The sequence below is a fragment of the Lissotriton vulgaris genome, chromosome 1_1 (assembly GCF_964263255.1).
Source record: "Lissotriton vulgaris chromosome 1_1, aLisVul1.2, whole genome shotgun sequence".
In the NCBI taxonomy this organism is placed as follows: domain Eukaryota; kingdom Metazoa; phylum Chordata; class Amphibia; order Caudata; family Salamandridae; genus Lissotriton; species Lissotriton vulgaris.
In genome coordinates, this window is record NC_141685.1 from 1,663,190,170 (window position 1) to 1,663,207,083 (window position 16,914).

General features: G+C 42.0%; 1 protein-coding gene across 3 annotated transcripts in view; it reads left to right on the top strand.

The window, feature by feature from the left end:
• Window positions 1-16,914, top strand: part of AHCYL2 (adenosylhomocysteinase like 2) — a 484,174-nt gene that overhangs the window by 176,852 nt on the left and 290,408 nt on the right. For 2 of the 3 annotated variants that reach the window (XM_086918893.1, XM_086918894.1), the window contains exon 2: window positions 5,366-5,474. In XM_086918893.1, coding sequence (XP_086775019.1) covers window positions 5,366-5,474 — 109 coding nt within the window. Of the gene's footprint in view, window positions 1-1,660; window positions 1,813-5,365; window positions 5,475-16,914 lie in introns of those variants that run through there. The other variant, XM_086918895.1, reaches the window with a different exon arrangement.

Here is a 16,914-nt window from a genome sequence, read left to right on the forward strand (position 1 = left end):
TTCACAAAGGATTATTGTATTTGCCCTTGCAAAGGTAACCGGATAGTTTGCTCTGCAGCAGCTGTGTTCTTAACCATTACTTCAGAGTGATGTGGCTACTTCTCAACTCTCTAACTTGCTTAGGCTGATGTAAGTGCCACATAGTAAAGAGCACAGTTTGACCTGTTGAGTCGGTGTGTGTGTGTGAGCGCGTTTGAATAGTACAAAAGTGGTTGTATACATTGAACTGGGGAAATTAAGTCTTATCACCCACAGCCCTTTTATATTCAAATCTATATTTCCGGAGCCCTGTACTAGGTTAAGTGCATACAATCCTCCTTCCTAATCGTCGCCCTGCTTGCTTCAGAACGGTTTTGCAAGATATTTACTTGTGGTACTTTCACTGACCGAAATGTTTTTTTTCTTCCTGCTTTTGTCAACTTCTGCCACCCTTTCGTTATGTGACACTGACTCCATTGCCCACGTCTGCCCTGTTTTTCATCCCTACCCTGCCACCTATGCTCATGTACTGCCCTCGGAATGCAAAAGTTTAAATATATTGATACATTTTTTTACAATTTGGATATACGACAGGTTACTAGTGATGCCTTGTACCTGGTGGATGGAGGAGGATGAGATTTGACAAGCATTCATGCTCACTCAGCCCTTTGCATGGCATCACCAAGGGCATTATCCTGCTGGGGTGACAACTCGGGCTGAATGGAGCTCCCCAGAGGCAGTGTTAGAGCAGTTATTCACCTGCCGTTTACTTCCACGGGACTTCATGCATCCTAACATTAGCTCCTTGTGTGATTTAGGTGGCTGCTGGAGAAACGAACACTGTGTTTATATGTTTTGAAACACGGAAGTCCGGCTTTAAACCACATTCACTGACTGAACTGAAGGTTTCTGGATTCCATGAACATAAACAGAGTTTTTTCAGACGGTTTGCGCAGATCATGAAAGACCGTGCTCACCACTGATACCAATACTTACCAGGACGAACAGTGACGGGTCCTGCAAATAAATGATGGATCACAGCTTCCTGGGTCTACTCCACAGCTACAGAATGACCTGGCACGGTCCTGCACTATACATGAAAAAAACATAACCACCCTCTTGCACCTTTTCTTTGAAGCATGTGAAGTGTGGCAATGTGTTGTGCCACCATACACTGCAGAGAAGGGCCTAGAACAAAGCAGACCTAATTAACAAGTCGATTACAGCTGGGCTAGGAAGCGTGCTCGGGACATGAGTGAGCCATTTTAATGTGCGCACACGTTGGTCCTTGTTGGACTGCTACTAACAGTTTAGAGGTCAGCAAGATGACATTAATTACTTGGGCTGTACCTATAACGACGCGAGCAGGAATGCCTCATTAAAGACTGGGGTTCATGTCTGCCAAGCGATCCGCTGGAGGCCAGGCCAGACCAGAGAGCCATTCGGGCAGGTTGGAACCAGACCCAGCGAGATCGTAGTTGCTCCAAGGTATAAATGGATGGCCTTACGGCGCGCAGTCCTGCCGGAGGGATTACGGGCTGTTCTTCAGGATTGTCGCCATGCTCAACAACAAGAAGAAATACAGTGTGAACGGAGGCTCTGGGTTAAAATCCCAGGTGAGGACAAATCTATGACCGAAGTGATTTTTTCCCCCTGCATATTAATGCAATTTTATTGGTGGGATTTTGTCCGATGTTTATGGAAGAGTTGAAGCATTTCGAAGTCTACAAATGTGATTCCAAGAAGTCGTGGTGTTGTAATACTGCGAAAGACCGACTGCTCCCAAAAACGCCATAGTTTCCTGTGCAAATAAGAATGGACTGTGTTGATATGGTAAGATCTTTAAGAGAAGTTTTGGAATTTAATAGAAATGATCAGAGTGTTCACGTTTCAGGTTTCTGCAGATCGATGGTTCGAGGGCTTTTGCATGAGCGACGAGTCCATCATGGATTTTGGAGAGTAGTAAAGACAACTCTGTCCTTCTTGTACTCATTGGGATTTCTCCAAGGGCCATTTGGCTTTGTATCGGTGGTGCTGTGCAGTTGATGCACAAGGAAGGAAGGGGAGATACCGTTTGCTGCACTCACTGTTGAGGTGTACTGGAGCACATCTGACCACAACAAATCCATGCTGTCATAGCACATTGATACCAGATTTGTTTTTGTTGTATATCGGGATTATGCTCTAAACTGATGCAGAATAGCAGAACGTGTTGTTGAACCAAAGCAATCAAGAAAAATAATTGAAAACTTTAAGTAACTATTTCATTGTTCTCGCTTGTGCAACTTGCATGCACGGTCTGAGCGAGCCCGCTGACAGTGAGGAACATCTGCCCTACACACAGTTGCCGCTTCTTTGCATTTTCTTATGATTTCTGTTGCTTCACCAAGGATGGGTTTTGTGTTTGCTTTCGTTGTGAAGTTTCATGTGCAGTTCAGGGTATGGCAGTGGTTGGGTAATCCTTTTCTGCAGTGGCACTCTGCGAAACAAATATGCAGGTTACATGGTCCAAAGTGTCATCAACACTCATCTTGTTCTTACTTGGGATTGGTTTATGGGCATTTCATTGCAAGTCACTGACTACTTGACCTTAAAGAGACCTTTGTTGCTGTTTAGATACCACCTACTAGGATGTAATTCCTATCTCAGACACACTAGATTTTACACATACTATTTGTTACCCATACTACTATACTAATCACGGTTATTTCAACAGGCTGCTACTGAGCACATAGTTTAAAAGCACAAAGGAAGGTACGAACATGAACATGAACAGGATAGGGTCATAAAATAAATTAAGTAAAATTCTCTGCTAATTTTGGTGTACCACACACAGGCTGCTATTAAATGCAGTTGTACGAAAGTAGAGGTAAGGGAGGAATGGATATTACAGCAGTAGAACGATTCTGATTTAATGAGGATGCAGGGGAGGAGTGGAGGGAACATGGTCTTTCATACTGGTTACTTTTAGTGTTTGCATTGCCCTAAAGCAGTTTCAAGCTGCTCTGGGGAATTATAAATGGAAAGAAAAGTTTGTGGTGCTCACCGATGTACAGCAAAGAGCACCCTAGTCCTACTCTCCCAGTGTTAAAAGATGGACCTGGGTTCTTGTGCTGGTTCTGTACACTGTGATTACCCCTCAAGGTCTGAGTTTTAGCAGATGATGTTTGACCCTGCCAGGAGACAGAATGGTCTGCACATCTTGGACGCGCCTCCAGTGGGCAGTCATTCAATAATTGCCCCGTGTTATGCTGGCTCCATGTCATGAGAACAACTTACCAGTCTGAGACTTTCCTTTTACAAATCATTATGTGGTATGTACATAGCGTCGGCAATCTTGCAGCTGCTTCCAGGCGCTAGTTTGGATCAGGTGTGCTAGTCTTAATGTGTTCAGTTGTCCAATGAATTAAGTCGATGTAACCCAAGGCCATAACACTCAAAATACACTACTGTGCTAAATTAAACCTTACCTCGGGAAACTAGATGTCTTTGACATGGAGTCAAAAGGTAATCCATACTTTTGTTAAAGCCTCTGCAGATGACGTGGTCCTCAAAGGGTTATATTGTGGAAAAATGTAGGACGCATTACACTTTTGATCCTGTAACATTAAATAAGGGTGTTAAGAAAGCATAATCTGCTTGTAAATTTAAATCTTTATGAATAAGTTTAAGATACACACTCCTCACGTTCATTACCACATACATTTAGCGATTTAAGTCCTGTCTAGCTCTCTGCAAAATGTTTTCAGCTACATCGGCTGAAGATGAAAATACACTCAAAGTGCCTTCTTGAGAGATGCTTTCACAATAAATATGTAATGTGAACCACTGTTCCTGATCCGGTTCTTGAGGGGATAGGTCCTTAAGAATGTAGTGTGAACAGAGAACGCACCAAGTATGAATCTACAGGAAGCCAGTTTAAAAATAGAGTTGGAATACACAGGCTTAGAAGAGACACCGTAATTACTATAAATCTATACTGCTCAGTGCATCGTTGTACAGTATTTATACAAACGATTTCACTTTTGGGAAGAAGGAATTAATACAATGTTATGCTTTGCTTCGTAAAAACAATAATAGTTTTTTATATAATATTTTTTACAGTATCTGCTGAAGATGTATGTTTTCTTAAGAAACGTGTTGAGAAACTTTTTAAAACACGGGGATTCATTTTGTTCCACTTTGAGTGTACTGCATAATTCACCTATAGTCACGGAATTTTATATAGATAAATACTTGATCAGCAGGCTGCATAGTTTGGTCCTACATTGCTGCATAAATACATTGACTCGGACTACCCTAACTAAGCCTGTAGCACTCACCTGTTTAGCATGGAAAGATGACGACTACTAGAGTTGGTTAAGAAATGTAATTTGGCATCAGTGCAACTAGCATGTCTGGCGTGTGGGTGTGTTGGAAATGCTGGAGAGGTGGGCAGGGAAACATTGAACTGTCCGAGTTGGATGGCATTTCTAAACTAGGATCTTCGTCAGTTATGGTGCACTTGTGGGATTAGAATAGAGGAGTGCAAAGGTTTTCCTTAAGAACAAAACGAAATTATATAAAAGCTTTATAACTTTTGTGAACCTTGCAAAGTTTTAGAAATCATGGCAAGAAGTCCTGCATAAAACGACCGTTTCTCTGTTTTTTGAAGGCCAGCTCTGCTCTGCCTGTGCCAAGTTGCAGTTTCTTCTAGTTACGTTTTACATGGATACCCATAACTTCAGAAGTGAGTGCAATTGTATAATTATATCCTTTAGGGGAGGTTATTAATATAGTTGTTCTGACCTTCAGAGAGAATCTTTCGTAGATGGTGGTTGTTTCTTGGAAATTCTGCTTCCTTCAGCAACGAGAAGAGACTATTCATTGATGGCTTAGTTCAAAGTGTCATCTTGTTTTCTTTTAGTCTGAGTGCAGGTTGACTGTCTTTATGGCCCCGGCACTCCGCAGTGGAAAGACCCCCCCCCCCCCCCCCCCTCCCCCCTCCCATGATCTTGGCTTCATCAGGGCTAAAGGAACTATGGTCCATTCCACTTCAGTTAGACAAAGACTAAAGGAGGTCAGTTGTACAGCGTTAATGGTTTACTGTGGTGGTCATTAATGCCTCATTAAGAACCAAAGCACATCTCCCTGGAATCCAGCGAGGATTGGTCTGATTTGTCCTCCAGGACCTTGCTGGAATACTTCCAGTGACTGAAATAAAACTCGGCCACCGTAGCAGCACTCCAACTCGCATTTGCCCTCAACCCACACACATACAGTGAATTAAATGTGATAATTCATAAATCTTCGGATATATGTCCTTTAGTTCTCGAGCTGTTCAAAATGTATGAATACTGCATGTTATAAATGAGAAGTTTCTATATCTATTTTTCTCTGTTTACAGATCCAGTTTGCAGACCAGAAGCAAGAGTTTAATAAACGTCCCACCAAGATCGGACGACGCTCCCTCTCGCGCTCCATCTCACAGTCCTCTACTGATAGCTACAGTTCTGGTAAGTGCTCATCTTTACTTCTCCTCGTGCCCAGAATCGGGAGATAGATGAGGAGGAGAAAAAACACTAGACTCTTTGTATCTCAGTATAAAAGAAAGGGAATAGTCGGTCTTGAGCTTAGAAAATGCATTGTTTGTGTGAAAGTTGAGTACATTCTCTCACAAGAAGCCTTCTCAATGTATTCTCTTTAATTTGCTGCTTTTAGTTGGAGAATGGACTATTGTGTTATACAATAGCAATATGCATGCCCATGCCCACCATAGTGTATGAAGGATGCCACTACATAGTGGGGAGGGCAGTCTTAAAAAATCTAATGTTTTTACTAAAATCTGCGAATCTTTGAGACTCCTGCTCATATTTCCAGTATAAGTTTACCTAATATATATACATAACAAAGAGAGAGTATTCGATTGACTTATCTTTTTTTAATTCTCTCCTTTCTGTGAGTTTGAATGTATGTGTGTGTATACACCCACACACTCTGAAGTCCTGCTGTATTATACCAGCACAAGTTTTGCCCCTTTTCTTGAAAAGCTCTGAATCCTTTCAGTTCCTTGGTGCACTTATGCAGTCAAAGCGTGCATACTTTTAGGGCCATTTTGCAGAACCGGTAAAGTAGAGAGTTTTCTTTCAATATTGATTCATGCTTATTCTCAATAGCATTTTTAAAAAAAAACATATATGCCTTTGTTTTTAAATTGTCTTTGGACACATTCATGCTGCTTCAATCTGGTTTAGGAGATGCTCCAAGGCAGCGCAATACCTTTTTCTAGCTCTGTTCCATAAGAAATATAGTGGCATCTCCTAGTCCAATCATTTAGCCTTATGCGGTCACGTTTATTACGTTTAACATCGTTTTTGTGCAAAAAATGCAAAGCAAGAAAAAACAGCTTCTCTTTATGGGCATACTGGTGTAGTATTGATTTGATACATTTATTCATGGATCTCAGTCTGGTCAGTCCTAGATTGGGTAAAGAGGATAATCTTTCTGAAGGACTACTCTTCGCCATCATGCTTCTAGTTCGTTGGACAGCAAGTGATTATGATGTGTGATATTGTGACTGGCTCCTAGACTCCTATTTCAACATGGCTTCTTAAGTCATCTTAGAATGCCTCCATTGCGGATTGCTGTGCAGACATGCAGCTGTGAACGCAACAGTAAACGTTTTCTCAGGTTCTCTTCCAGAGTCTTGATATGAGAAGTAAATAAGCCACTGATAATGAAAATCGGAATAGGTTTGACTCCTGTGGTATTTCCCATGCTTTTGCGGTCTACTGCTGTCTTTAACAAACTTACTTGTGCACCTGGTGATTTAGAGATTGCCTGGTTTCTCTTTCTATGGGAATGCCACCTGTCAGATGGCCTTTGAATATCCTCCTGTGAAACCTTTTAGTGCAGAAAACAGTTTTTGTGGTGTAGAAGCCCTATATTCAGTGCAAGCCTAGCTTGTGCCCTCCTATAATTTGACCTCCTATAATTTACCCTTTTTAGTTCCTCTTAGTTCTTATGAGGCAGTATTTTGAGAGGTTTATTTTGAGGTGTCCATGTTAGATAACTATGTCAGTTGCTACACATATTAATTTGGGGGTGATGGGGGACAAAATATTTAAAAGGAAACACTAACCTCCTCTCGCTGCGGCCACCTCAGTCTATTCTCCCTCTTTGTTGACGAGTCCAGAAGAACACCGGCTCCCCTAAGCCATTCACAATGCTGCAATATTGAGGACCTGAATGATGATGACTAGACTGAGGCCCTGGCGGCCCCCAAATTAGCCGCAATATCGTTGCGCTATTGCTTGATACAATTCAAATATCTACATGGAGCCTACTACACCAGATACCGCTTATGGCGGTTGGGAGAGATATCCTCCCCCCGCATACCTCCGCTAGCTTTGAAGCTATACTGCATTACAACCCTTTTGGCGTGGGTGACTTCTTGCTTGGCCCAGGTATTAGCTTGGGAGATCCCTCTCGAGCCAAAACTGGTCCTCCTTCATAGCACAAAGGAGATCTGAGGGAACCAATATAAACAGCATCTCTTGTTTCTGGGGCTAACGCTGTCTCAACATCTCCCAGCACTGGAAGGTGGCTACCTCGCCCTTGGTGGGGCGGTGGAAGGCAGCCATGGACAGGTTTCAGACTTCCAGACAAGAGGCTCCTCCCAGAAACATGGTCAAATTTGGAGGCGGTGGGTTGATTACCGAGGTGTTGTGCTACCCCCCCCCCCCCCATTCGATTCGCTGAAGCGATGCTAGAGGGGGAGATACTGTCGTATGGCTCTAAGAAACAGTAGAATACCAACATCGGGGAGATATATGAAGTCATGGGTATCACTAATGACCAGAGTTGTGAGTGGTGGTGTTCTGTCTTCTTGTTTTATGGGTCTATTTTACACTGAGGTCATTGCGACCTACTGTGATAAAGTTTATACATTTATGCAAAGATCCCCCAGGCCTTTATGTACTCAAAACTTCAATTGCATTTGTTTATAAAAATTTTAAAAAAATAAGGTCATAGTTTTGAATCAGGATAGGGCTGACAAAGTCTGTGTTAAGTGCATTGTTATAGCGAGCGCTTTCCTAGCATTTGCATGGTCCTGGAGCACTTTTGAAATCTGTGACTTTTATTGACTGATGTGATCTCCGTGTATGGGGGGCATCCCCAAATCGCACTCTGAGATCACTTCATATAAAATTATTCCAAAGGTATAACGTTTTTTTCAAAAATAGTTTTTATTTGTATACTTTCTATTTACTTTTCATGACTTGCATTCTGTTCATTTTTTGATGTCCATCACATGTTTAGAACATAAATATGCCCAATGCATTTCGGGCAATGCCCTTCATCAGGGGTTGAATCCTAAAAGAATAGAAGAAACTTAAACCAAATATTTGTCTGGTACACGCATCTAATCTTAAACAGCTCAACTTTTGATAGTTGACCTGAATAGAGGCTAGTGTAAATGAGATATATATGATATTGAGCGAGTTAACAATAGGTAATTCTGAATATTCTAACTTTTATTGTTCTCAGAATATACTTGACCAGCGTCAAAGTAGTCCTTTGCTATCTGTTTTTTTTTTTAGATGTTTACATGAGTCGCATTGGATATTGGGCAGCAAGGTTGCAGTAGGTTAACATATTATTTAGGGAATAATTTGAAATTTCTTTGTCCACACCAAAGAACACCCAGCCATAGGAAATAGCTATTTTTTGGCATTCAGTTTAAACAAGTGCACTAGTAAGCTGTAATATTACTGAATTAAAACATAAAACAGAAAATAAGGATTGAATTGCCTTTATAAAATCCTTCCACATCTGTTGGTTCCAGGAATTGTGGGATATAGAAGAACTAACAATAAAATGCTTCACCACATATTGTGTTACGGCAAATAAGTCCTTAAACGACAGACTAAAAGGAGGATTGACTACATTGATTTCAGTTACACTTATGGCCACGCCCCAGCAAATCTGACAGTAACTAATAATATACAACACCTTATGCTGGGAAAAAAAGAGGCTCTCTTAAATAGAAAAACTAAAATAATTCTGATCTGCAGCAACTTTAATATTAAAGCACACAAATCAATGAACTATTTTTTTATAGGATTGTATCTTTTTTTTGGTATAACTGAAACAAGCTATGTAGGAAGACACATCGGGAACGGATACCCCAGAAAACTCACAATGCTATGAAAGACTGAGAATGTCAGAACTGCGCTATACGAATAGAAGTCACGTAAAATTCTAATCGGAGGAGGAGAGGTAAGGAACTCCTCAATGGAGTAGATGTTTGACTCCAGCAGCACCGCTTTGATCTTACATGGTGTGACCTGGGCCAGCTTTGGGGCTCAACTCCATTTGCAGTCTGGTACTTGAGGTTCCACAACCCTTCATTACTAACCCTGACTACCAGTGCTAGTTTGCACATGGATGTCTTTAGAGTCAGTGCTGGGTGGACATCTCACACAGGATATTTGACAGCGTTAGATCGCTACAACTACAAACGCTTGTTGCAGACATCTGCAGGAGACCTGTAAAATTCATGGTCCAATATTCTACTATTACCTTTCTGTGGGTAAATACACGGGGTGTAGATATTTATATATACTCTGTATATTATATACTTCATGGTCAGAAGTGCCATTTCCAACATTCGTACTTTCTAGGCAAAATAACGTAATTTATTTTGATAAAGTAGCGCATAGGTTTTACAGTTTAAAATCAGCCAAGCTAGTTCCTGCTTTGCACATAATAAAAGCTATTATTGGTATTGTTGGTCTGTTATTCCTCGCTCATTCCATCCCAGTGAAGTTAGCGGACTGAAATCAAAATGTTAATATAAGTGTTACTAGTCCTGGGCAGAGGGAGGCTGCTCTAGAAGCAAGCACATGGAGATGCCGGCTAGAAATTAACACTGATCGTGAGATGAGATACAGTTTTGTTTAATATATTTAGGTTCATCTTCACAGTTATTACCAAGCTTCATAATATTAACGGTATCGACTTTAGAATTATTAGCAATATTCTTATTATTGCTAGAAGAGCCAGGCTTCCTTATGTGCAGAAGTTCTGATGTGTGCCTTTCTGGGATGAAGGGACACGTGTCTCAGACTTCCGAGCTGCAGAAAAGAGGCTTACTCAACACTATTACTTATCTCCTGGGTGGAGGTGCAGTGCCTGATCCAATGTTCAGTGGTGGGTCCTGTGCAGGCGTGAGGTGACCGAGGAGTGTAAGAAATTGGGTTATTATTTGAGGGAGGGTTAAGTACTCACCTCAAGTAATAATAAAAATCCTTGTTCAGTTCAACCCTTAAAATCACTAAGTTAACATGAGCTCAACCCCCTGACTGCTGTGGCACAGAGCACACAGGCCTAGCTCAAAGGCAATGTATAAAGTATTTAATCACATGGCTGCTAGGCGTTTTCCCGTCCTGCGCTGAAAAAACAAAATCACAATAATTCATGACGAGCTGGCCTGTCATCCGCGCACGGCAGGTAAGCGCCATGACGAGCCCAGCTCGTCATTAGCTTCGAAGGGGTTAAGCATTACTAAAACAGTACTAATATAGAATGCATTTAATAAACCAAATGACAAAAATCCTATAAGGGGTAACCAAGGATATTATTTAAACAACGTCTAAGTATAAATAGTGGTAAGTGCCTGTTCATCTTTCATGACAGTCCTATGGACTATCGTAATGCAGAATAGGCTGAGCCCAGCATAATTGCTTAAGTGGCCCTAGATGGGCAGTGGACACTGGGATATTATATGCTATGCTGGACTGGCAACACATACAGCCTGAAATATACAATGTATGGTGACACTGCATTCTCATACTGTTCCTTTTTGATATATCCATCCCTCCAGGTGTGAGAGGGAAGATAGATGCATGTTGTATCTGTTGGTGAAGTATAAATACATTAAAAAAAAGTATAAAAAGTGCCAATGATAGTCCATGTTCACAGAAGTGCAGGACCTAGGTGCAATGGGACGCTGACGGCGATTGAGTGCTGCGGGTAGGGCGCATACACTACTTGGGTTCCTACTGGTCAAAGGTTTTATCTTCTGACTTTAGTCCTTTACCGCCGAACCCGCCATAAGAGTACACTACTAAAGCCACCCAGACCTCAGAGTAGACACTTAAAGACTCCTTCGGTGGCAGATTGAGCAGTGATTCCCAACCTGTAGGCCACATACTAATTTTTGGTGGGTCGCGAAAGTTCAAGTAACAAATAAAGATGTGTTTAAATTCTGCATTTATTTAATCAATTCTGCTGCACTTCAGAAATGGAGGTCAAATGTCAGGCAATTTCTTCTGATAAACTGCTGCTTTTTTAACATGAAGATTGATAGTAAAGTGAGAGGAGTTTGTAAATGCCAGTTCACACTTCACCACAGGGGATTCATACCGCTGCTCGGTGACAGTTGAATACACACAGAAAGGCCTCCAGAGGCTTCAGGCAGGGAAAAGAAAACTTTTCTAAAATAACTTTTCTGTAATACACACATTTCAACGTTACTATTAAATTTGATTCTCTTTAACTATTAAAAAGAGCATTTGAAATATTTTTCCAGCTGTTTCCTAGGCGGAGAAAATATTTATTTAACTTAGTAGTGTATCCCAGTGCTTTTCTGTGGAACAGCCAACCCTGCTAGAGTGAATAGAGCTTTGAGATGCTAGTCAAAGTAGCAACATGTTTAACATTAACCTCTACATGTCCTACTTTTAAATATCATGCAGCCTGCCATCGGCACAAAGGCTTACTTAGCTGTGACTTTTATAATTATTTAAAAGGGTGGTTTTAGGCCTATCAAAAGAGGATATTTTAACAGGTCGAATTTGCTGTTTAATGCTGCACCACTGTGCTGTACATGGCAGACCTGCATTAAGGTTTGACCTGCACTGCATTTGATGGCACTGAGTGCTACAGCCCAATGGTGACATTTAACTTACAGGCCCTGCAGGTACTGTAAACTTGGGACTTATCGGTTATTTATTATGTCAGTTAGGGGTATGCCACTTTCATCACGTTTGAAGGAGGAGCACAAGCACTTTACCCCTGGTTACAGGGGTGAAGGGCACAGAGTTCTATAGCTAGTAAATATAGATTTCAGCAAAAGGCAATCATCGTGGCTAATCTGCAGAAAGGACAAATTCTCAACAAGGTACTACATTAATTTCCCCTGTAATAACTTCCTAACCGGTTTGGACTACTCTTTCAGTACAAAGGCAGAGGCAGTTGGTGTGTTATGGGGAAATTGACCAGCACCTAGAAGCAAAGCAAATACACCAGACCTGCCACCCCATCAGGCACCTCCGGTCAGTCTCCTGAAACCTGCTAGCAAATCACCAGCTGACGCACAAGTATTTTGAGGGCTAGCTCTCTCAGTTCTGGACTCCATAAACTGCATAATACATCAGTTGTGGTGATCCCTGCACGAAAAGTGAATACAAAAACAACTGCTAGGCCAAAGTGGTCTGTGGCATCGCCATGGATATCAAAGCATTAGTTCATTAGGGTTTTTTTGTCATTATCTAACGGGGTCTTTCTGACGGAAGGGTATGCTCTGAAATACAAATGTTTCCACTTGACAACTAAGCAGAAGAATTGTAGACCGTGACGCACAACAATAAGCATGTTGACGGAGAACTGAAAAATTTTAAAACAGATGCACCATGTTTTTTGGCCTTTACTAAAAACCCTTATCCAGTTATTCTTTCAGTGGAAGAGCCAAATTCTCTTCCCTTAGATCCTACCAGAACTACACGGTCCTGAACAAGAAGACGCCTCTCTTTTCTGTTAGAATATGCTTATCAGCATTACTTAGCACACTTTTATGCCTCCCCCAACTTCCTTAAGAATAGTCCTCCTTCTTGAATTCCACTGAAAGACCAGGACCTCTCCACACATGAAATGTGTCCCACCATCTCAACTAATGTGGGTGGAAGGATATCACATTTATTCTGATGGATACTTCCACATACATATCAGTTAGCTCGTAGCTACTACCCCATACGCTAAAATTCTTGGGGAAACATATTTCCATGGCTCTTCCCCGATGGTATGGGACACCTGCTCTGTTGAACACTGGAAGTGCCATCCCTGTGCTTTTGCTTCCTCCCTTCACTATTGTACTGATGTCCGGTCTCTTTTTTCGCATCTTTGGGAGCTCTGTTTTCCTAAAAACATTACCATATATTGTGCAACTATGTCCCCTCCTAAACGGTCAGGGTTTATATCTTGTCATGATTGTGAGGGGCAAATGCCAATCACCGCATACCCCTGCCCCAAACACAGTTTGTGGTGCTTGGCTTCTGATCACAACTCAAGGTCCTGTGAGTCATGCCAGAGTATGCACCCTAAAGCTATGAAAGAGCAAGAAGTCAACCAATTTATGGCTAGGGCCAAAGACGGTAGAAGCAGACCTAAATCCAGACGTTCCAGGTCTCTGATGCTCTGTGAGTCGAGGTCATCCCACAAGTAGAAAAAGTTCATCAGCAAGCATTAGCAAGTTAAGTCTCTGAGACCACTCTCAGGCTTTTCAGCTTAGCTGGCATTGTTTACAGAGCTGGCTTTGGTTACAAATCTGTTGCTGCAGGAACCATCAATGCTGTTTGAGATTCCAGCACTGCCTCCCTTGGCTGTAAATCCATGGCTGAACCTGAACTACCCTGCACTATATCTCAGTGCCATGTTCGAGGTCTTCAAAATGCTATGGTCCCCTCTGTACAGCCACTGAATCATATGGGACCTATGGGAATGGTGTATGGGTTCAAGCTGGCAGGTTTTCCTGTGGCTCCTTTTGCCCCCTTTCTGCCACTTTAGACTGCAGTGAACACTCTTGGTCTTGACTCCTTTTCCACCACAGCCTTCCTCTCCAGCAGTGCCACTGACTATTAATCGTAGCCCAGCACCTGCTCGAGCAGTATTCTGCCAGCTCCCAAGACCTGCCACCTGTACATAGGTCCAGAGTAGAAGCACAATGGCTGCTAGAAGGAAACTGGCACAAGAGCACGTCTCTGTCAGTATGATCTTTTATATTGACTCCGGACACGAAGATCCTCATGAGCCATTCCTAGTCTTTAGGGACCTGACCAAGGCTAACCGCATTGACAGTATCCCAGAGATGAAAGTTTTGGCACTAGCAGAACAATCTTCCCTAGATACATGTTTATATCATTCCATAATCATTCCAGGAGGGCTGCAGGCATCCTGGAATTGCCTCTACCCAAAGTTGATGCAGAGCAGGAGATTAGTGAAGGATGCAATTCCTGATAATTCTTTGTCCCTAAGAAGGATAGCGGTCTTCATCCTATCCTGAGCCTCAGGGCCATAAACCTCTCTCTTCTCCAAAAGAAGTTTAAGATGCTGCCCTTTGCACAGTCTGTTGGCACTGAGACTGGATGGTGGCACCCTGCTTACAGGATTTGTTTTTACATTTACCTATCCTGAAGTCCCACAAGAAGCGCTTGAGGTTTATAGTGTTCTATATTCATTGCAGACTCTAAATTTATGCCCTGGCCAATTGTTTCTTACATGATGATGATTTCACCCTATCTACTGTTAGGTTTCCTCTAGTTTAATATTTCTTTATCTGCCCCAATTTTTTAGGGTGCATTCTAATTAGGGTTTGCTTTTCTCTTCCTTTCAGGTTGCTGCCAATTATTTTGTCCTGATGATGACTCTGTTAAATCAGTCCTTATAGGGTTGAATCTTCGACAAATGAACCAGTGGGCTGATATTATTTATCTTGATGAACACACTGTACTCTTACTTTGAGTTGTACTGAGAATCCTTGAATTTCTCAGCCCCTGGCAAACAAATTTGTATATATGTTGTATATATTTTTGTACCACACCAACGCACAACTTTGCACCAATGTCACTACACTTTCCCCGCGTTGTTTTTTGAAGCTTCTGTAATGGGATTTGATATAATATTATATTGACTTAAAGGAACTGTATGATTCTATTCATATGTTTCTGTGGGTCTAGCTAGTGCTATATAAAACTGAAAAAGTGGATTAAACAAATAAATAAATTTCGCCTAGGCGGTTTAGGCTCCGAATCTCTCCCAGGGAACCATTATTTTGTTTTTGCATTGTGGTTTATAGTGGGATCGACTCACTACCAAATTTAGATCCTTCCTTTCCGTCTGACATCTGCGACTTGAGTCTTCACAGATGTGATGTTGGTTGTAGCCGTCCATCTCAGGAGGTAGGAAATTATAGTTTTTCTCCACCTGGACAACTGGCTTCTGAAGGCCAGGACTTCGGATATGGTGCTGTCACATCTGTGGTTGACAGATTCCCTGCTTCATGACTTGGATTTTTCTATCAATGTGTCAAACTAAGAGTGCCCCATACCATAAGTGAAGACTTATGGAGAAAAGTGTTTCAGACCAGTCTGGTGCCTTGTGGAGTATTCACGAGGTGTGGAATCTGCAGGTAGATGGTCGATCCACCAGAAATATTGTTACTAAATGCAAGTAACGTTTTTCTCAAAGCAGTAAAGCAAGTGATAAGATCCATCAAAAAGGTTTCATACAAAATCATCACTTTTAAGGAAAGGCTTGGTGAAATTAAAAACAAAGCATGTATTTTTTATTTTTATTTTTTTCTGCGCTTTGCTGCCACAGTGTTCAATAAAAAGAGGGCAGACTCCAAGCAGTGACGTGGGTTTACTTTATCCTTTGTCAGGCAATCTAGGGTGAGGGACCCACCTATTGAAAATCTGAAACGGTCACCAGCTTCACACTAGCCTCAGTCTGAAGAAAAGCCTGCTGGAGGCCACGACAAAATCTCGGCCTCATTTGGCAGCTTACCCAATGTGCCCTTCATGGTCCTTCTGACATGTGGCTTCTTAAGAATGTTGTTGCTCCTTGCACAGCATCGTGTTGTCCCAGGATGAAGCTCTGCGCACCATCTGAGTCTGGGCAACTGTCAGCATCTAGGCCACCTGTAGCAGTCAGCCCCCTTGGGGTCATCCTTCGCCTCACAGCATCTTGGTCCCAGCTGGTTGTATTTCCTGGCAGCAACTATGCCCCCCCCCCCCCATTTAGTATTCTGCCCTTCCCCAACAACATTCTGTTTCCCAGTGGCACCACTGCCCCATGACAGTCATCCCTGTGCTGCATTTGTAGTAGCTCTTTTCTACCTCCTCATCTACGCTCACTCTTCGTATCAGCCTGCTGGCATCCTTACTCCATCACATCCAGGCCACAGCTGCATGTGCACCCCACACCATTATAAACAAATGGGGTAACCTAAATGACCATAGGACCTTTGTATAATCCGATACAATTCAATTCAAAAACCTTTATTTCAACAGCTTGTCATAAAAGCATTGAACACCCTATCTATACAGCAATCAATATTAAGCTAAAAATACAATCATATAATAAAAAACACATTAAACTGATTAGGCTGTCACTTCATATTAAGCAATTTTAAAAAAAGACACATAATTAAAAACTTTTACATCCATGCATCTTAATTAATTGATCTGGGAAACTTAAAGATCACATTACATTTCTAGGTCACTGCTTGCTAAAGTGCGAGTGCGTATAATCCATGCCCACCCTAAGAATTTTGCTACTGCAATTGCTAGGTGGGGGGGGAACTGTCAGATTCCAATATTCTAAGCGCCACAAGACACCTACGTGTCCCCAAATTCTGACACGCTGGTTTTATCCACCTTTTTCTTGGGCGAACATAGAGGGGGCATAAGTGCAGAAGCATAATGGCCTAGCTCAGGCGTCGTCGTAATCCGCCTCCAGAATAATAATGGGCGCAACCGAGCCAGGTCCTCAATCTTTTTCCTTCCCAATTCAAACAATAAAGGAACAATTGGAGTGCTCTGTGGGGCACCAACCAGGCGTCGTAGGAACTTCTTCTCAGCCAAGGTCAAATCCTTCCGGTTAGCAAAGCCCCAC